This window comes from Corylus avellana, chromosome ca2, assembly GCF_901000735.1.
Source record: "Corylus avellana chromosome ca2, CavTom2PMs-1.0".
NCBI classification, from domain to species: Eukaryota; Viridiplantae; Streptophyta; class Magnoliopsida; order Fagales; family Betulaceae; genus Corylus; species Corylus avellana.
The window spans coordinates 44,783,895-44,805,694 of record NC_081542.1 but is presented as its reverse complement, the minus strand read 5'-3'; the positions used below and the strand labels follow the sequence as shown (position 1 = coordinate 44,805,694).

Genomic DNA, 21,800 nt, shown 5'->3' with positions numbered 1-21,800 from the left:
TTCTTTTTGTTGTACTTTTTTTTTTTTAGGAAAAAAAACACCAACTGTGATTCTCTTAAAAAGTTTTCAAAATCAAATGTACTTCTATGTTTATGGTTTGTCAAAATTTTATAATTGAAAGTTGAATCCCACACAGAAATAAATAAATAAATTCATTTATAATGCCAATTCATACTAAGTTATTGCTTTAAAGCAATCTTTTAGGGTATGCACTTGTGTGAGAGTATTGTAAGGTGCCCTTGATAGCATACGTTTAGCCATATCGATAAGTTGATAGTTGTTAATTTTTGGACGGTTATGATCATACGACTTGGTAATTTGATCTGGATTGTAGGATACTTAAAAAAATAGATCAAATGGTTGGATTTACTTGATCGTCAATAATGTCAACAATAAGATTAAATTAATTTTATCCAACAATTAAAATTAAGTAATCGTTAACGGTTATTTAATTATAAATTTAATAAAATGGTCAAAGTTACGTGTATGTTAAAATCGAATGGTCAAGTTTTAATTATCGTTGAATTACCAATTATTCTGTATTGATTCCAAAATTACCGGTTTGACAATGAACATACATTATAAAATTTTCTCAAAAACCTTTCTACGGTTTTAAAATTCGTATTTCTCTAATTAGAATAGAAACTCCGAGATTGTTTTCGTTTCGATGAGTTTCGTTTTGTGCAAAATACAATCAAACTAAAAAAAAAAAAAAAAAAAAAACTGAGCTCCATGTGTCATAAAAGTGTTCACTAACATATTGGTGGGAACAAACAAACACCTTAAGAGGAATGCTTTTTTGCATTCTACAAAGTACAAACCATCTCCCCACCATCTCTTCTCTCTTTACTCTAAAAATATTGAGATGCTCTTAAGAGAGATGGTGAAGAGATGGTCTTGAGAATGCATTGTAGTATCTCCCAACACCTTAATTCTCTTTTAGAAGCATCGAACAAACACCAAAATACAATAAAACTTTAGAAGCATTTCTTTATTCTCTTTTAGATTTGTGTACAAACATATTCTCTCTAACAAATAATTCATCCATCCAATCAAGATAATTGAAAACAGTATTATCTAAATCCTTTCCTTGGATGCGAGAAGACCAAAATTGTATTAAAAAACAAAAATCAGCAAAAACATATATACCTTTCTAGTCTACCAATATAAAACTGCACAAGAAAGGAGACAGGACTGGCTAAATGACAAGCAAATACAGAAGGAAACTTCATCCATCACCATCTTTTCTGTCCATGATCGTAGCTGGACAAAAGCTTGATACTCACTACTCACATGTCCATCAGAGTATCATGCCCTTCACATGTGCTCCCTCTTCAAAACGTGCAGAAGATACATGCCTTTCCTGTCTCCACAACTAAACTTAAATAACTGCAATTGCATTTCTTTATTATTATATCATTCTTTCTTTTCTCTGCAAATTTCATTCAACAATGACACAACATGTTATAGGAAATCTGTAACAGCAGCTTTTATTAGATTTCTATCTACCTGCAGAGTTGCAGTTACAATCTTCACAAAAAGCTGTTCTAAGCCTGTTTTTTAGCAAGTGGAAAATTTTGAAAAAGTGAAAGAGAGTGGTGGCATTGACAAAGAATAAAAAAAAAGAAAAAAGCAAAACTTGGCAAACACTTGTGCAGATATACATCTAAAACAAATGGAAAATTGCATTCAAGAATGCCAGATTCCATTCAACATGCTGCGAAATCTGTTTGTGGATAGCTTTCTGACAAGTTTCTTGGCATCAGAAACTTCGGCTTGGGCAAGTTTCTCTATGTTTTTCAGATACCCAGAATTCACAATCTTTTTTTTCACACTATTGCAGCTTGTTAAGGACGTTAGTATAGGGAGCAAGAACCTTCTGTTACCTGAATTTCCATCCTCAGAGTCAAGCAGTTGCAAAAGCATCCCAATATTCCGGTCATCCTGCGCGAACCTCTTTCGATTTCTAGAGACCAAGACCATGCCGGAGAGTGCCTCACCTGCCATTTCCCGAACTTCAAAAGACTTTGCATTGAGAAGTTTAACCAGCTCAGGCATAAACCCTGCATCACCCATTGCTTTCTTGGCCTCCTCCGATGTCCCACAAAGCCTAAACGCCACCTTCAGTGCCAATTCTTGAATCGAAACCTCCCCATTGCGGATAAAGTACATAAGCTGATCCACAAACCCATAATTCATCAAAATATTTACAGCAATTGCAGAAGAGAAGCACAAATTCTCAATTGCCCTCAGTGCTACCTCCCTCGTTTTGGAAGAATGGGACCATTTAGGATCTACAACACGCACTAAAGCGCGAATTCCTCCTTCTCTAATCACCATCTCCCTAATCAATTCATCTCCAAATGCTATACTTTGAAGGAATTCAATCGACATCATCTGCAAAGCTTCATCTTTAGACCTTGCAAGCCTGATAAACATCAAAATAGCACCTTCTTCAACCATAAACCGCTTGATTTCTTCAACCCCAATGAGATTTCTCAGCACCCCACATGCAGGACCAACCAATTCTACCTTACAATCAACACCAGAACATATTTTCAACAGCGCAGTGACTCCCCCATGAGCCGACACCGACCACGCGTTGTCGGAATTCTGGGTCAGTTTCATCAGACACCTTGCAGCACTCTGTTTCCCCAGCTCAGACCCACACTCCAAAACCCGAATCAACGGCGCGATAACTCCGGCTCCGACCAAGACCACCTTGTACGAATCAAACCCTGCAATCACCGAGACCACCTTGGCAGACCCTTCTTGGATCTCCGTCTCTGACGAGTGAAGAAAACTCACCAACACGCTCACAACATCATCGACATCCAACATTACTTTCACATACTTCTCGTCGTCGACCACAACCTCGTACAGATTAAGCAAGGCTTGCCTTTTCATTCCTGAATCTCCAACCTTCATTCTGTTCAGCAAGTCTCGTACATAAAACCGCATGTCGTCTTTGCAAGCACCAAGACCAGGCTTTGAAACAACCAAGGCATACCCTTGAGTTAAAATCCCAGCCGTGTACATGTCCGACAGAGTCTTTACGTGCCGGCCGATTTTCGTGAGGATCACATTCAGGTCGCTCTGCATGAGAAGCTTCCCGCTATAAGAGAGATCGACGCAACGGCGAGCGTGGTCGTAGCAATCGTCGACGGTGACTAATATGGCCGATACTAAGCCTGAGATCTCTGGGTTTCCGCTGGAGTATTCGCAGTTCTCCGTCGCCATTAACCCCGAGTTGAGCTCCTCAAGCTTGCTCCGAATCGATTGCCATTTCGCTGCAAACACTTTGGTTGAGTGCGTCAGAGAAATCAAAGAAGATATGATTTCAACGGCTCGCCGAAGATTGTATATTCCGGCGGATGGTTCCGGCGAGCTTCGGTGTGGATTTTCTTCTCCCATCGTGGTTTTCACTGGTTCTGGGGAAAACCCATTTTATATCTGGGTTGGATCCAGGCGAGGTGGGCGGGCACGAATTCTCCGGCGAGAAATGAGAGAGTTTCTGGTGAAGAATGGAATCTGAGAAATGTTCGCATAGTACACTCACAGATTGGGGCTCTGACTGCTTATCTATGCTTATCCTCTGTTTGCAGCTGGAAATGAATGAGATTCAGTGTGAATTTACCGGACTAACCTTCTAGGGGGACGCGTAATAGTTACAGGTCAAAGGGGTGGTGTTAGGGTCAGTTCAGGCATAATGAAGATGAAAGGAGTGGTTCAATCTGTTGGGAGTTGGAGCATATTTAAAGCTGGGGATGCTTAAAGGGAAAGGCGCTGGAGCCTGGATGAATGAAAAAACAAAAAAAAAGTCTAGGTTTTATCTTTTCTGATAATAATTTGTCAATTAATTAATTAATGAAAGTTTAATGGCTATATACAATGATACTGGAAAAGCAAAATACATAATACAAAGTGTGGTAAAAGCAATGCTTACATTATGTGCTTGTTTTTTAAATTATTATTTTACTATACTTTATAGTGAAAGTTATTAGTTAGCTGTGACTCTATCATAGTTTTACTGTACTATTTTTGTCATATTAGCAACTTCTTTCATCTTCTTTTGCACTCTTTTATATATATATAGAATATTCAATCATTTTCCTTACACAGTTGAATTATAGTATATTGTTTTAATTAAAAATATGAGGTAAAATTATAGAGTTAATTAAGGTTGGAGTTCAAGATTTTGTTTATAATAATTATAATAACAAATGATTTATTGCCACTAGTTGTTGAGAAAAATTTGTATAAAAAGTTGAGAGTTTTAACTTTTAATTTAGACTGCCTGAGATTGTGAATGAAAAAGTGGGTCGAGAATGGCTAACAAAACAGGTACCTGATATGATCTGTTTATGACTCATTTATCTTATGCATGTTTTTTTATAATAAGGTTCATCTAGGCGTCATAAAGAATAGTTATATGCATAGGATAAATATGTACCTATTTATTTGTCAGGTACCTATTTTGCCAACCCTCATAGGTTAGGGTCTTCTACATCATTTGAATGGGAAGATTAAAAAACTAATAAGATATGAGAAATCAAACATCAATATGACAATATAGCAAGGCATGACATGGTTTAATTTAACCTCTTTCTTTTTTTTTTCTTTTGTTTTTTGTAAGAAACTTTAGTTTAAATCCATGGAATAATTAGTGACATATTTTCCTTTTAGTTCACAAGCGGGAAATTGCTGTGTAATTTCTAGAGCCAAGGAATTTTATCAACTCAAACTTTCCCACTTTACAGAATAAAAAGCAGTGGAGAAATTGATGGCCCCCATTCGAAAATTAGTGATTAAAATCCACCTTTGGGGTCGGAAAGCATAAGAAGGAACAAAGGTGTGGATTAGAAAGAAGCTAGAGAGATGAAAGGCAGCCCTTATGGGCCGGCTGCTAATAAAGACAGTGGTACGATTAGGTGAAAAAGAAGAAAAAGGGTAGCTTTCAGGAGCCTTGGCATGGAGATGGCACAGCTCCCCTCCACGCCCCACCATGTGAAGCTTGATGGATGCCTTGAGCAAGCAGTCACCTTTATGTATAGGGGGAGTGGAGGTAAAATCTCCACACCAATGGAGAGAAAAAGGTCCTTTATTTTCAAGCCAAAAGGTGCATGCCCGTGGCAAAACAATGACAAAAAAGAAAGCACGGGCCATTTCTTTCTTGACCATCCCTGCAGAATAAATTAGAGGATAAGCTAATGAACTGATTGTGGGACAAAAAGGGTTGGAAGATGACAAGTGATCGACAGAAGAAAATTCAAAGAGCCATGATGTGATTTATGTACTAATATACTGTCTTAGTACATGACAAAGTAGCTATAGCCTATATCCCATTATATATCATCACTTTTCTACTCACTGATCAAAGTGATTTTATGTTTAATTTCTAATCACAATGATCAAGTATGCTTTTGCATATATATATATATAGGAAAGTGTTGAGAATGATTTAGTTTTAATTATGTGTAAAGTGATTAGCATTGTTCTTGCTGAAAGATAATCAAGTGGGGAAAGTCGGCGTTAACCCTTTTTACCAATCCTGGCCTCCATCTCTTTCACACACTTTCTGTCTCTGTAGGCCAGCTAGCTAATTTGCTGGCGAAACAACTCCATCAAAACAAAAAATTTGTTGCATCCAACGATGTCTTCCTCCCCCCACAGCATAAATGGATCTGCACATGGCCTCAATCCACTGTTAGGACTTCACATCTAGCATATTATACCACTATTGTTTTTTTTTTTTTTTTTCAAAATAAAAATGTAAATAAGTAACTCGAAATTACTTTCACCTTTATTTTACATTTTTTTCAAACCAATTTTTTTTTTTTTTTTTTTTTTTGTGAAAAAAAAAGGCTTTGAGTGGTTTAATATTGTAATCATAAATCCTAGGGTTGATAAACCTTATCTCAATTTGAGAGAACAAGTAGCAGTTTTATTCAAATACATTATTCTTATACACAGACAAAATAGGAGTCCGGTAATAATTATTTTCAGTAGGACCATTCACACCAAATGCCGTATGGAAAGAGTTTATATATACAGGCCAATAATGTAAAACGTACATTGGAGGTTACCGCTCTCTCGAAATAGCCTGTGATATTTTCTTGTGTTTTGTATTATTTGTTAAAGTATTGAAGGTTTTTGTGCCAACAAGAGATGGAGGATGGAAGAGTAATCATGAGAAATTCATATGATATATTTGAGTTGGTTGAAAAACAGTTTAACATAGTGTTGGACAAATAGGGTTATCGTGTAGCCTTCTTGCAGATAAAACACCAAAAGACATGTCCAAAATACAGCTCCTAACGACTCTTACGTTATGGCGTTAGGTGCAGTGCCATTTGTATGTGAAAGCAAGAAAGCGATGGCCTACGACAACTTGGCGTAGAAAAGAAGAGAAATTTTGGAGACTGTAGCAGACTCACAGAAAAACCTTAGCTTTCAAGAGAAAAGTACATGTGACGATTTTTCGTCTTCATCTACATGCCAACGGATCAGGGTAATAATAAATAAGACAAATAAGATTGCTTCATGATTTGATGTTTCTCAATCCTAAATAGGAACCTGCAATGTGTTTCACAATCTAGGGGTTGAAATGGTTCTTCAATTTGAAAATTAACTCATTTTACCCCAAACAAACCCCTAGACCGGTTAATAGAGAAACTTTTGAATAATTTTTCAAAAGAAAAAAAAAGAAAATACATTTTACTCTCTGAACTATTTACTTATTTGCACTTTGACCTTCAATATTTAAAAACTGACACTTAACCCCTCAAACTTTCAAATTATTGCAATTCGACCATTTTGGCCATTTTTTTTTTAAAAAAAAAAAAAAAAAAATTGGGATGAGGGGCATTTTTTGAGAAAAAAAAAAAGAGGGGGAAACTTCACTGAAGACCTCCGAACTTCCACCCGTTTTGAAATACCCCTATTAAACTTCAAAATCTCTCAATTTATCTGAGCTTTCAATTGCTCTCAATTTGGACCCCTCCGTCAATTTTAGCCATTAAAAATACAAAAAAAAAAAGACCAAAATATCCATGATTTTTGCTTTTTTAAAAATAAAAAAACGTTTTGGAAGTTGAAATTTTATACAAAAGTTAGGGGTATAAACGTCATGCAAGTTTAAAATCTGACGGACGGGTCCAAATTGAAAGTAATTGAAAGTTTAGGGGACTAAATTGAGAGATTTTGAAGTTTAAAATGAGTTTATCAAATCGGGTGGAAGTTCAGGGGTCTTCAATGAAGTTTTCCCAAAAAAAAAAAAAAATTAAAGGGTGGCCGGCCACCCTACTTGGCCCGAAGCCACCCCAAACCGGACACTCCTTAATTTTTAATTTTTTTTTAACTTGGGATGTGTGCATTTTGGGGGAAAAAAAAAAAGTCAGAATGATCGAATTGCAACAATTTAGAAGTTTGGGGGGATCAAGTGTCACTTTTTAAACATTGGAGATCAAAGTACAAATAGGTAGATAGTTCAAGAGAGTAAAATGTATTTTTCCCAAAGAAAAAGTACTTTGAAGGCCAACCAACTCCATAGAAAATTTCACTATTAGAAAAACAATTTGTTACAATCAGTTTATTCTTACAAAACATTTGTAATCTAGACATAGGCTTGCAATTAATTATAGCAAACAAGAAGTATGTCTCTTATTGTAGCGGCTCCAAAACTCCGACCTCTTTCTACAGAATCTTTTCCACAAACGAACTCATTGAAATTTAGAATTCCGGTGCACCAATGAACTCCTTGGTAGAGGATAAAAATTATTGTGGCTTGGCCATTGTATGCTCAAGCAATCGTCTCGCGAGGAGTTGAGCACACTTTCTGTATAAACTTTGAATTTATTTGCTCGAGTGGGAGTAGAGCGAGGGATTGAGTTTTTTTGTTTCCTCTTTTTTCAAGGCGTATATATAATTCACACATGAAATTAAAGATTTTGGACTAAAAATATACTAAAAAAATTTAATAACAACTCTTGTTATTGTTGTTATTATTAGGGTTAAATACTAAATACCTCCCTAGGATTTCACTTTTTAATTTTTTTCCCCCCTAGGGTTTATTTTGTATCACATGAGGTTCTTGTGATTTTGATAAAATACTACATTCGTTCTTCCGTCCATTGACCGTTAGTTGACCTAACAGAAGTCCATGTGGACCAACCAAATGTTGACACGTGGCACCTATTTATTTATTTTTTTTAAATTTAAAAAAAAAATGTATTTTTTTTTAAAAAAAAATTGGGATGGCCAAGCAACCTCATGGCTAGAGGGGGTGGCTCAGTGGGTACTGGGAGCCTAGGGGGTGGCCGCTTGGTGCCCAAGGGGGTGGTTTCGACCACCCCCATCCGGTGGAAAGGCTTGACCGCCCCCATGGCCAAAGGGGGTGGCCGAGCCACCCTCAAATGGCCGAGAGCCACTCCCAATTTTTTTTTCCTTTTTTTTTTTTTTACATTTTTTTTTAATTAAAAAAAAATTAAGTAGGTGCCACGTGTCAACATTTGATTGGTTCACATGGACTTCCGTTAGGTCAACTAACAGTCAATAGACAGAATAACGAATTTGATATTTTATCAAAACCACAAAAACTTCTTGTAATACAAAATAAACCCTAGGAAAAAAAAAATTAAAAAATAAAACTCTATGAGGTATTTAGTATTTAACCCTTTGCATTACCCTCCTATATACCAAGTTTTAACAGTCAAGCAAAGCATGTGTACAGAGAAAGTTTCAGGTGACTCTCACTTGACAAACTTAAAATATTGTTATTTATTGCTTAAATATTAGTCGAAAAAAATATAGATTTGAATATGGGTTTAATTAATTTAGCTAAATCTAAATCTACCATATTTTTTTTAGCCTTGATGTGATGTGTTAAAGGAGCTCGATCATCAGCATTGAGCTGTTGATGTTGACTCTCCGAAAATACAAAGTAACTTTAATCTTTCTTTGGGACCCTTTATATTTGACTAATCCATAAAATCCCAGAACACGCAAATTATTTGCATGAGCCGATGAGAGGAAAATGTCAAAGATTTTCTCAGTATCCTCCCAAAATCATCAAGATAATTATAAACTGATCCCAAATCTTCATGCCCTGATTGCGGCGAACAAAAGCTTGATTAACGACTAATAATCATCCAAGAAAAATATTTGTAAATTGGCTTTGTTTATAGAGCTTGCAATGCAAGAAAATGGTGTTTCGTTGATAGATGGTAGCTGCTAGCTAGGCCAGGGGGATCAGCCTTGCGCAAGACTGATGGCCGCCATGGGGCGGCAAATATTATTAGCTTCGAATCTGAATGAGACAGCTTAACAACCCTAGCTTTTACACATGGTTGCGATTTATTAGACAGTGCTGTTGGCCATTAGGGTTGGAACCCTAGACTGTTTCTGTTTCCATTGCTCCATCATCATTAAATTTAAAGATAGAAAATAGACCTCTCACCCAACCCTAAGTAACGACCCTCATTGCAACTTTTCCCAAGGCTTCAAGGATGATATTGTTAAGTAAAATCATCATCCCTTGTAAGATCTCACCGACCCCACCAAATCTTATGATTAAAACCCTTCAAGTTTCTCGATCAAACACTAATTAAATAAAAAGGCATTTTCTTCCACCACGGATTAAGAAAAACCCGCGTTCATAAGTGACATGTTAATGGATTATTATCACTTGTCATTGTGTAGTGAGTTCTGATGAGGGAAATCCACATGAATTAAGTAGATATATGGACATTTTAATGTTGATTGAGGTAATTAAGCTTCATGTTCTTTCACGTCGTTAATATTAAATTGACACTTATTTCAAAAGTTTAAGTTAATAAAAAATAATTAGTTTATTTAATATTCTAACAATTAAACCCCTAGCTCAAACCTTCTTCTAGATGGAGCTTTGATTATGTGACTAGACTCATCACCGGCGGGCGGGGCATAGCCAACGGAAATCACATGCCTTGGTAGGATTGGTGTAAGAGTATAATATACCTCTAGAACACACAGTAATGGTACAATAAAAAATAGTTGAATAATTGAGGATATATATATATATATATATATATATATATAACCTCTCAATTCCACGGAATTTTCATTATTGTTTAAATTTGACAAGTCTGTTCACGTGCATACGGCACACGGAATATGAGATCTAGAATTTTGTCCGACATTGTTTGACCCTGTAATTTAACATGTTTCAACTGTATTTATAAACAAACTATATTCTCAAAGAAAAATAATAAATAAATAAACAAACTATAGAAAGTGTTTCGATCGAGAAGAATGGTAGTTTCAAAACGTGAAAATATATATATATATTTTTTCAAATCATGAGAGATGTGAAAAGGCTAATCCCTGATTTTTTGAAACGCTAACAATGTTCATAGAAAAAAGTAATGCTACCTACACTCTCACGGATCCAGATTCCATCCAATCGGAGGGAAATTAGAAATTCTTTAATTGTTAATCATGGCCCTTCATTTTAAATCTAATGGTTTATAAAATCATTTAAACATTAGTAAAACAAAAGTTAGCATTTAATGCCTCGGTTATACAAAAGCAACTGACATTTTATAGAACATTGAATTTATAATGAAATGTCACGATTAACAATTGAAAAATCTTCAATTTCTCTCAAATTGGAGGGGATCTCAATTCTACTCAAATACTTCCAATTAAGTACACGCTCTTTGACTTGACACTGTATATCAATACAAGTGTAGGAGTGGAAGTATAAATAATATTTCTCTTTTAAAAATAACTTTTTTTTAACAAATAGCATGTTTTGAAAACACCTTATATGAAAATAAGATGTCTATTTATCATTGATCAATGAAGCACACACAACCTCAAATCATAATAGAAACCAGACACAATAGTAACTAGGATACATTCAAGTCACAAATAAACATGACTTCAAAACAACAATAGAACGTTTAGATCTAACTAATTAACTATAATCCAACTCATTTTTCACAAATAAAACTCGAAGATGCTTAAAGTTTGGTGGAGAGTTATTAAGCCCCAGCCCACACTATATGTTTCAGTACAAACTGATAGCCGGCCTCCTTGATGGGGCCAATAATTCAAATACTTCATTAATTTTTGGCAATGTGAGTTTTATGTGACTTACCTAGCTATAATTGCACCGAAATAATGTAATTGAATGGTGAAATTGATTACACTTATTCTTTCCAAATTACTATATAATTTGTAACGTCTGCCAAAACTTTCATTTTAAAATATACTCTACCAGTCTACTACACAATTTGCAATGTCCTTTTCAGCTAGGAGTTTTTGTTAACTCGTAATGGAGCGGGTTGTGTGCGTTTCACATAATTCAAAATGACAAAAATACCCTTCATAATTTTTTCTTAAATTATTGTTAATCTAAGTATATAGTTGTATTTTTACAAGGTTCAAAGAAGGGTATAATATGGGTCACGTGATATGCTTGCCATCTAAGTTAATAGAAAATTTTACAAAAATTGAAGGTTTGAAGAACATTACAAATTACAGAATAATTTGGGAGAGTAAATGTAATTTCTCTTCATACAAAACAAAGAAATAAATGTTGAAAAAAAAAATATTCCCTACCATTACTCAGCCTAGTTTTGGTGGGCCTTTGGCCGAATTGAAAAAGGACTGATGAAGGAACAAAAACGGGACCGGGCCATTATGACGGCTGTGAATTAAGATGATGGTCCAGTACTTCACCAGTACTTCACCCCAAGGGCTTGAAACAATGAATAAAAGTGAATGAAACTAATGTGAGGTTCTTTAATTCATTTAAATTTTAAACCCAATCGTATATATAAATGTATTTACTTTTTGTCGATGTGGTACCGCGCTCATTCATGACATGTCAAGTTGTTAACAATCTCTTTGTTAGGTGAAACTCATTCTCTCTATTTATGAGTTAGGGATAAATCTCTATCATATCAATAGTAACTCCCCCTTTACCATGGACCTTCATCACTCGTCATCATCGGTAGAAAATGGGCTAGTGAGGGCCAGGCCCCATCCCAAAAACAATTCTTTTTTTTTTTAAATAATAATAATAATAATACTAATGTGACATATTTAATATGCAGTCGGTGATAAGTTTGACGTGGTGGGCCATTAAATTTTTTTGACGGAAATAGCATATGCTTTTATAAGATGTTGATAGGCATCATTTACGACACTTTCATAAATTGAGAGGATTGTTTGATTCCAAACAAAATTGTAAGTGCTAAAAAAGTATTTAACCGTCAACAATATTAGTTTTTGGACTTGGTTATGATTGGAATGCACTTGGTTATAAATTTTGGGTCACTTCTATGAGAAGTTGCGTTGGCATCAAATTTCATTGAGCTAATAGCATCAACTATGGCACTAGTTGTTGCTTGTTGCAGCAAGTTTAGTGAAGTCTCTTTCCAAGTGTTGATGAACATGGTGAGACAATACTTCAATCTAAACAATTTTGAGATCTGTAAAATTATCATTCTAAATACAACCAAACATCCATGACGTCAAAGCTATACAAAAGACATAAAAGTCGAGCCATGCAATAACTCCCAAAGAACATAGCTATTGGAGTTGGAGAGTAGGCAAACAACAGTCACATTAGCTACAAAAGAAAGGAAAAATGAAGGTTACTACAAACAAATGCATTTAGCCTTATTATGACCATCCACATTAGCTAGATGGTAGAATTGAAACAATGTCTGAAACAAAATCTTAATAAACAACATTGTCTTTGCAAATGAACAAAGACAAGGAATATCTGAATCAAGATCTTAAACAATATTGTCTACATTCATCTACAAATGGAAAGACGATGGTTTTGGCACCATTTTTATTAGCATTGCCTTTGCTTTGCGAGAGGGAATCACAGCCAACATGGGGAGACCAAAAGCAAACCAAAAGGAAAAATACGACAATGATCAATGAAGCCAATTCTACAAAGGCAGAGAGATTACATGCATGCACACCTCAGAGAGTGAGAACAAAAGGTGGAGCATCCCTTCTCGGGCCTGCAACGGAACGATAAACATAAACTTTGTCGGCCTGACTGTCATCACTCCCATCTTCCTTCATTACCTCGACGTTCAACCTGGGCATCTCTTTTGCCAAGAATCTACACCCGTTCATTGTCACTTTGCAGTCTGACATCCATAGTGACCGCATGGATTCATATTTCTCGAAACCTGATAGTAATGCCGCATTCCCAAATGGGCAGTCCCTTATCTCAAGTTTCCTCAGCTTTCGACAACCTCCCAAAACACACTGCATACCCCAATCACTGCTTCCAGCAAAAGCAACCGAAAGAGTTTCCAAGTTTTTGGCATACTTCCCAATGTACTCAAAAGTCATGTCAGTCAATAAACCTGAAACTGCAAGCCTCCGGAGTTTAGTGCAAGTTTTCACCACTGCACAAAAAGCCTTATCCATAGGCTCATTCGTCCGGTAATCTGGTTGGCATGGGGTCATTATGCAAAGCCTGAAGTGGGTGAAATCAGGACAGTTCTGCACAATGGTTTCTACAGCAGCATTAGTCATCTGTCGGCAAAAGTAGAGAACATAGTGTAGTCTCCTGCAGCCATAAGAGACAGCAATGAACCCAGATTCAGTCACCCCATGGACAATACCCTCCTCATAGGGATCGGATGGGAAGACACGAAGTTCCTCAAGCAGAGGACAGTTGGATCCAACGGCCTCCAAACCCTTGTCTTCAACTGTATCGAGGACCTGTATCAAAAATTTTACTTGGAATCTTTGAAGGTGTAATGTTATCAAACACAGTGCTTTTTAAGATTAACATGCTGCTTGTGCAAGTCAGAGCAATTAGAACTACAAAAACTCTTCATAATTACTGGGATTTCCCATTAGAGCATATGTAGAGTGAGCTTTCTGGCATTTTGTTTACCCTACCTAATATGGTAAATACTATGTAAGAGGGCAGCACAAAATTCAATAGTGGGGTAGATAACAACCAAAAGAGAACTGCAAGTACTTGTGGTTGTAGTGGGTACAGATATTTAACCAGACAAGATGAACACAACCCAAAATTGCAGATTACATGCATTGCTGACAATTTGATAATCACACTTTAGAATATCTATTTAAAAATTGAGCAATCATGCATGCTAGGTGGACCTTACTGAAAAGTGGTATGTGGACAATGAGATGGTAAAAAATTAGTAACCAACACTTACATTCTCTTATGCAGGATGACTTATCAAAAAAACATTCTCTTATGCAGGATGAATATTCATGTCTAACAATAAGTGTAGGTCTCAATCACAATGAACAAAAACCTTACTGTCGTTATCCATTATCATACTCCATTGTATAATTATTCAGGATGAAACAAGAAACAGTAGAAGTCATTTATGATTGCTTTACAATGCACGTGAAATGCATGAGGTGGAGGGACTAGTGAATGACCACCAAGGAAACTATTTAAAGGTGTTGACGTGTGACTTGATGAGAGAGAGAGATAGAGAGAACTGAAGCTTTAATCTCTCGGTTTTTGCCTCACCGCACATTGAGAGATAAACAAAGTCGTTTGTCTCAACAAAAAAGAAGTTTGTACTTTTGTTTTCTCATTTAAAGAAGGATATCTTTTGTGTGAGAGGGAGATTAAAGTGTATGAGGGCTTTGGGTTTTTAGTGGTTTTTGTCTTTACTATTTTTGTACTCCATTTTTGGTTAGTGCATTTATTTGCAATCACCTCTGCCTGTGGACATTCCTCAGATTGAGGTGATGCATAAATTATGTTGTTCTTGTCTTATTTATTGTAATTATGACCTTTTGCACAACAAAAGGGGGAGACATTTTGAGTTCACAATTGGGGTGAAGTATATCTCACTTTTAAAGAGGACATCAAGATGCAACTGTGGTTTCATTCAATTGTCCACAGATCATGATCTCCAAAAGTCCACAAACAATGAATTTAGAAATGTAAGTTGTGCATCATGATAAAGTCAAAAAGAAATGTAGTGTTTCTCCTATTTTTCATTATTTGTACTAATTAACCTTTAAAAAATCAAAAGAGAGGGAAAGATGGCAAATAGAAGTTCCTTACCCATAGGCGCCGAAGACGCGGACAGTGAACAAGAAGCTTAGCAAATTCCTCACTTTGCAGAGCAGCATCACTCAAATTCAAGAATGTCAAATTTGTACAGGCAGGGTATAGAGCTGGGAGATATAGGGCTGTAGCTTCTGACAAACCAGAGAGTACGTTGAGATTACTGCAAATGCTGAATGACCTTTTAAGTTCTGAGTACTGGCGGTCCGTAAGCTCAGGCAGAAATGAGCCAGTACCAAGCTCTGTTAATTTGGGTGCACAAATAAGCAGCCTTTGTAATTGTTCCAAGGTTATATTTTTATTAACCTTTAAAACATTCAACGATTTGCACCTACTAACCAGTCTCTCAAGAGCTTCAAAATTGACATCATTATTCAAATAGGCAAAGTTTAGTACTTCCAATGATGTGAAGTTCTCAGGGAAGCAACTCAACCAACAACCACTTTTATCATAGATGTCATTCTCCTGTATGTTGAGCTCAGTCAAATTCCTGGAACCAAATCAGAGGTTAGAACTTTAATCTTTTAGATGAGGGAATGCAGCATGAGGAGTAAAACATTACTTTTAAGGAATCCACAATTGTTAAGGTGGGCAAATATGTAATATAAGAAAGTCAACTGCAGTATGGAATAAGTATCAAGATTCCCTATATCTCAATCAATGGCTAGATTTTGTGTAATAATAAAGGAATATTTCAACTTGTGCCCCCTCATTTGACTCAAGCGTCATGCTACATCAAAGACAAAAATTTAAAATTTAAAAATATGTGACTCCAAGAATTACATGTTTGGTTCATACCACATATCAAAGCTCATACCAAAATCTAATCCTCATTCACAAATGCAACAAATTTGGATTCCTAGTGAGGTTCCCTTAGTTCAGTTTATAGAATATTTATACCCTGAACTTGAATGCAAAAATTCCTGCAAACAGACCTTTCTTCCTTCTATCCATTCTTCTTTCCAATGGGGAAAGAAATCATGGGTCAAATCATCCAAATCACAAGGAACCTTCACATAAAGGATCTCCAATTTGATTAATAGATGATCGAGATAGATCGACTTTGTATACAACTACTATGCAATACGAGTAATCATACATACTTAACTTGCATCCCACTTCTATACAATTAGACTGACGTGACAGTGCCCATAAACTCTTGAATCAGCCTTTATTAAAAAGAAAAAAAAATGTATGGGCTGATGGGCAAAACCGCATCAACCTAATTGTATGAGAGTTGGATAGGAGTTAAGTATTTAGCGCTACTCATGTAATACATGCTCACTTTTTACTGTCATACCTTGACTAATATCCATACATATTCATAATGATAGTTTCTCCAATAAAAAGTGGTTGGTACATGATTATTGAACCTACTGTTCACCCATTTGATTAACCAAACCATAAAGATACTGAAGTTCTGGATAATGCACCCTTTCTAGATCTGCAATTTCTGAATATATAACTCTTTGTAGTGATGGATGGAGAACTAAATACATGAAACATATAATTGACAAGTCAGCTTATTAAGTTTCACATAAGAGAAACCATTGATTGAAAAAAGAAGAGGAAGAAATGGAACTGTAAATTTCAACGCATTCGCATGACTTAAACCATGAAATTTTCAGGATTTTGAAACAAACCCTCCATACACCGACTTATAGAGAGTACATACGAATCCAGAGTAGTGGGAACCACAAGCCCACACAATAGAAGAGGTGATATCTTGATCATATAATAAAAAGAGCCACCCTTTCTTGGACTTCATTCAAAACCACAAAAACATACAAATTGGGTGGGTTCCAAAAACTGTTCTTTTACCTTATTGGCCGCACAAAAGGACTATTAATAGCCTATTTTTTCACCTAATGGGAATATTTGCGTAAGTATCACGACATGGAAGTGACATCCACTGAATGCTCCATAACAGGTAAAAAGCATCTCATTTAAAGCAATAACCGAAGAGATAAAAAGTAGAAAGCACTTTTTATTATTAATAATTACTACAATAAGAACAACTACCACAACAAAAATAGCTTGATCAACCGAAATGGAGAACTCATTAATAGTAAAATTGATAAAAGTTTTTTGCTTTTCCAAAATCATAATTTCTAAATGCTCAGATCTCAGACACATTGAAAGTTCGAAACCAACCACATCCCAAAACAGACTATAACAACAACTTAAAAATTAAAAACACAAAAACCAATTTTAAAAAGTCATAAAATTTGGAGAAATAGGGATCAAAGAGCATAGATAAGTTCAATAAAAAAAATATTTAAAAAATAAATAAAAATTTACTCACTTGCAGTGAGTGGCAATGGCTGCAAGCCCGTCAGTGCTGAACCCATCACAGCTGTGAAGCGAGAGAGCCTTGAAATTGGGAAAAGAAAGAGCCAAAAACTCCAAGCTCTCGTCGCTCACAGTCATCCTCTTGAGCCTCAGCTCTTCAAGACACCGGTACTTAGCCGCAAAAACCACAAGCCAACAACGAATATCAGCGCCCCAATTCGGAGGAACCAGATTAAAGTCCGAAAACCGGGGCTTCCCTTTCAGGGTAACGCTCCGAACGTTCGGGAACCGCCGGACCACGATCTCCGGCGACACCGAGTAGCAGTTTCCAATGAAGACGTGGGTCCTTGACCACCGCTCGGCGTCGTACCAATCCTTGCAGACCAGAGAGACGGAGCTCCGGTCCTTGTGGGACTTCACCAGAGCCAGAACTCGCTCCAGAACCTCGTCCGGGAACGTCGAGGCCACCCGGGTCGACTCGCCCGAGTCATGGCAGTCCTTCTTTCTCTTAGGATCCATAGTGTGGTCTGGCGCTCAATAAATCAAACCCCAAAGCTCCAAAAGCTAAAGAAAAATGATGAGAATTAATTGAGACAACACCCAATACAATACAATAAATCTAAAAATTAAAACTTTTTCAATTTGGTGTCTCTCAGAGCCAAACGGGATTGTACAGAAAAATGGGGGAAAAAAAATCAAACCCAGAAGAAAAACTAACAGAAATAAAGTAATAAAAACTCAATGCCCCTTCAACAATGCTTTAATGTACATGTCTTAGAGCTGAAAAAACGATACCTTTCTGGATACAACAAGTATATATAATATATGTAATATATTTTGATAGAGCAATCAAAAATAATTTTGATGGCTTATTCAGAGAGAGAACAAAAATGGAAGATCCATGAATAATGAAGCACCAAATGCTTGGAACATATAAAAGAGAATAACAAGGAAGCAGAGCCAAAAGATGAAAGCGACGGTACTCTTCTGTGTTGGGTGTTCGCTCAGATAGGGTTCCTCGCTGGTGAATCTACGCGTTTCGAGAACGCCCTCTTAAATTGTGCCACGTAGTCCAAATCAACAACGACTGAGCCGTGGTCTGTGGGGTGTGTGTAAAAGTGCGCGTCTGGTGTAGATTACGAGGGATGATATGGCACTGACTTTAGTTGTTGGCTGCTTTCTTTCTTTCTTTTTTTGTACCGTAAAAGAAAACTATGTGCCGTAATTTTTCAATTGAAATTTAATCTGAATTTTTATTAATAAAAGAAACTAATGCCACTTTTACTAGGGCTGCTCTCTAACCGCTACTGGCTTTAATAGGCAATTTTAGGAGTAAGGCAAAGCCGTTATAATTGTTAATTGCCTTCATTTTTATGTAATAATATAAATATAAATGGATTTGATTAATGGATTTGAACTATAAATGTATTTCGATTAATGGAATTGAGCTATTTATGACTATGTACATAAAATATATAATGTGGTATGTGATGTTTTGGGCTAAATCTTATTTAAAAACATTGGCCGGCCCAAAAATACATGTTTTTTTTTTCATCTTTTTTGAAACATTTTCGCCTTAAACCCTTAAAATAAGCCCAAAAAAAATAGGTCAATTAAAGGTCCAAAATACTTAAAAAAAATTCATATAAAAAAGTGGTTATAAAACCCTCCCGATTATTTGATTGAATAACCGCTAACCACCTAGGTAGTTGCGGTTACGGTTATTAAAAATCAATAACCGTCCAAAGCGGTTGCGGTTGCGGTTATAATTAATAACCGCTAGTAATAACCGTTTGAGCACCCCTTAGCTTTTACATATTAAGTAAAAAAAAAAAAAAAATCCATTTAATTTATATGAAATTTATATTTGTTGAAAAAACTATCGCATATCTACTATAATTTTTGTTTTTTTTTTTTAGCCAAAATTGGTTATAATTCATAAAAATTCCACCCTTATTCCCAACAGTTACTACCATATTTTCTTTTTTGAAATTTCTTCTGTTGCTAGATAAATGTAGCAAGTGAGTAATTCAAATAAATTTACCTAAGTTGTTTTTCGTTCTCACATCTCTTTCTTTCTATTTCTCTCACTATTAGTAATGGTCTATTACTCTAGGTGGCCGGCCACTTTTTTTTTCTTTTTTTTTTAATGTTGTTTTAACTTATGCTATATACTATATGTCTCCTGCTGCTCATATATATATAATTTCATGTCTGCACAAAAAAAAAAAAAAAAAAAAAATTGGAATTAGTAATTTCTGTTTTATCATGTATTGACCCCAATCAATTGAGCTACTGCTTATGAAGTAGTATATAACATGTAATATTAATTGATTTGTATAAGGTTATAGAATATATACCATTAATAAATTTAATGGTAAATTGATGAAAATACTTATTTAGCTTAATTGTTGAAATTTAAAGATTAAATTTATTTATTTTTTAATTAGAACTTAACACTTTCTTCTTTCTAAATGAAAAGTGACGTCACTTAGTTGCAAGAAAATTAGCTGTAAATCGAGTAGGATAGGATCAGACACATAACAACCACCTCACGTGGGCACATCACGTGAAGCCTACCCTTAACCACACGAGTGACATTCATTGTTGCACATCGCCCAAAACAACAGAAGAACTAATCCTCCTCACAACTCACAACCCACAACGAATGATCTCGAATCTTATGATTATCTTAATGTTCCTTATTCGCTACTCTATCTCAAATAATAATAATAAGAACCTTAAAAATAGTGTACAAAAAAAATCATGGTAGTTGATGATGCTGAAATCTACACGGTCATAAAATCCAAAAAATAAAAAATAAAACTTTAAATTATTAAAAGAAATTAGTGGCTCATCGAGACAAGTCAGCAAAAATATCTCTAATGCTTACCTTAGTCGGTAGTTTTGTCAAAGTCTTTTTAAAATGAGACGAAGTTCATGATTAAGCATGCGTTCAATTAAAAGAACGAGTGAAAATTTTACCTCATCTTTTTTTATCCTTTTTCATGACGTTTTGTCAAAGTCTTTCTCAAATGAGACCAAGTTCATGTATAAGCATGGGTTCAATTGAAAGAACGGATGAAAATTTTACTTCTTCGTTTTTATCCTTTCTCATGATGTTTTGTCAAAGTCTTTCTCAAATGAGATGAAGTTCATGCATAAGCATGCGTTCAATTAAAGGAATGAGTCAAAATTTTACCTCCTCCTTTTTATCCTTTTCCATGATGTATCCTAATAGGATTGTGTGCGGTTTGTCCATGAATTACGGTCCGGTAAGAGGTGTTTTAGATAATCTTCCATCTATTACAATCAATTGGCATTAATGCTAACTATTCTTGTAATCAAAGGATAGTTTTGTAATTCTCATACCGTCTCCAACATGAATTCTTCAAAAAAAAAGCTACTAACAACATCGAGATCTAAACTTAGTTTAAGTAACAAAAGTGATTAAATGATTCGCAATCTAGTTTGATTTTTCTACGGCAGTAAAAGTAAAACTACTGAGCCGATCCTTGCCCAAGCTTCAATGGGTAAAAACCCGGTGTATTGTTGTCAAAAACTTACAATGCGTTGTGTAACAAAAGCAGGCTAATTAAAGGTTCCATAGGACAAGAGTGCTGCTGGATACTTTATAATCATTCTCTTTTTTCTTTTCTTTTTTCGCAATTGACAATGTCATTGGTGCGGAATATAATAATGTCTCACAGTGATTGCCGAGTACAATTTCACATCAACCAAAAATAGCAATCAGTTTCTTCAAGTTAATTTTGTTGCTCAGGTAAAAAAATAAAAATAAAAAATAAAAAATAGCAATCAGTTCCCTCGAACCTATCACTATTTCCGCCCACTTTTCTTTTCTTTTTTAACAAACCTTCCTTCGTTCAACAAAGAGATTACAGCGGTAAGAGGAAAAGAAAAATAAATATACTAAAACTCTAATTAAACAGATCTCAAAAAAACAGGAATGAGATCTTAAGGGAGATGAGAGATGCGAATACAATTTGAGAAAACTCTTGTCTCGACGCATATTGGTGATGGATAAAATTATTGGGAGTACAAATACCCCAGTCAAACATTTAAACAGACTTTCTAAAAAGTCATAGAAATTTAAAGGCAAGGTAACTGTAGAAAAAAGGGTTTTTTTTTTTAAAAAAAAAAAACCAGAAAGAAAGTAAAAAAGATCCATTTTACAGACAAAAAGTATAAAGACCAACTAAATTGGGATTAAAACTAAGCAATAAAGCCAAAAAAATACAAAAAGTTACACAAGATAACAAAAAAAAAAAAAAAAACAGCAGCTGCGACGGAGGAAAGTTTCGGCGGGCACTGCACGGCGCATGGGGCCACTTAATGAGTTATTTATTTTCCCTCGACAGATATCCGCCATAATCGGCAAAGCATTCTTCTATTTTCTGTTAAAAAA

General features: G+C 35.5%; 2 protein-coding genes across 4 annotated transcripts in view; both read right to left on the bottom strand.

Moving 5' to 3' along the window:
- Positions 1 to 965: 965 nt before the first annotated feature.
- LOC132171148 (vacuolar protein 8) lies at positions 966 to 3,730 on the bottom strand. Its single transcript, XM_059582389.1, has one exon. It carries the CDS (start codon positions 3,412 to 3,414, stop codon positions 1,690 to 1,692), a length of 1,725 nt encoding a protein of 574 aa, XP_059438372.1. The 5' UTR covers positions 3,415 to 3,730; the 3' UTR covers positions 966 to 1,689.
- An 8,971-nt stretch (positions 3,731 to 12,701) lies between these two features.
- The window catches only part of LOC132170488 (protein TRANSPORT INHIBITOR RESPONSE 1-like), a 16,033-nt gene continuing 6,934 nt past the window's right edge, over positions 12,702 to 21,800 (bottom strand). For 2 of the 3 annotated variants that reach the window (XM_059581486.1, XM_059581485.1), the window contains exons 3-4: positions 15,080 to 15,572; positions 12,702 to 13,740 (exon numbers count right to left, since the gene is read on the bottom strand). In XM_059581486.1, the coding sequence (XP_059437469.1) occupies positions 12,985 to 13,740; positions 15,080 to 15,572 (1,249 nt within the window). In that variant the 3' untranslated portion in view covers positions 12,702 to 12,984. Of the gene's footprint in view, positions 13,741 to 15,079; positions 15,573 to 17,387; positions 17,939 to 18,169; positions 18,281 to 21,800 lie in introns of those variants that run through there. The other variant, XM_059581484.1, reaches the window with a different exon arrangement.

Bases quoted from the DNA above. Each gene is read 5' to 3' on its own strand.
- LOC132171148 (XM_059582389.1), bottom strand. From the start codon at position 3,414: ATGGGAGAAGAAAATCCACACCGAAGCTCGCCGGAACCATCCGCCGGA.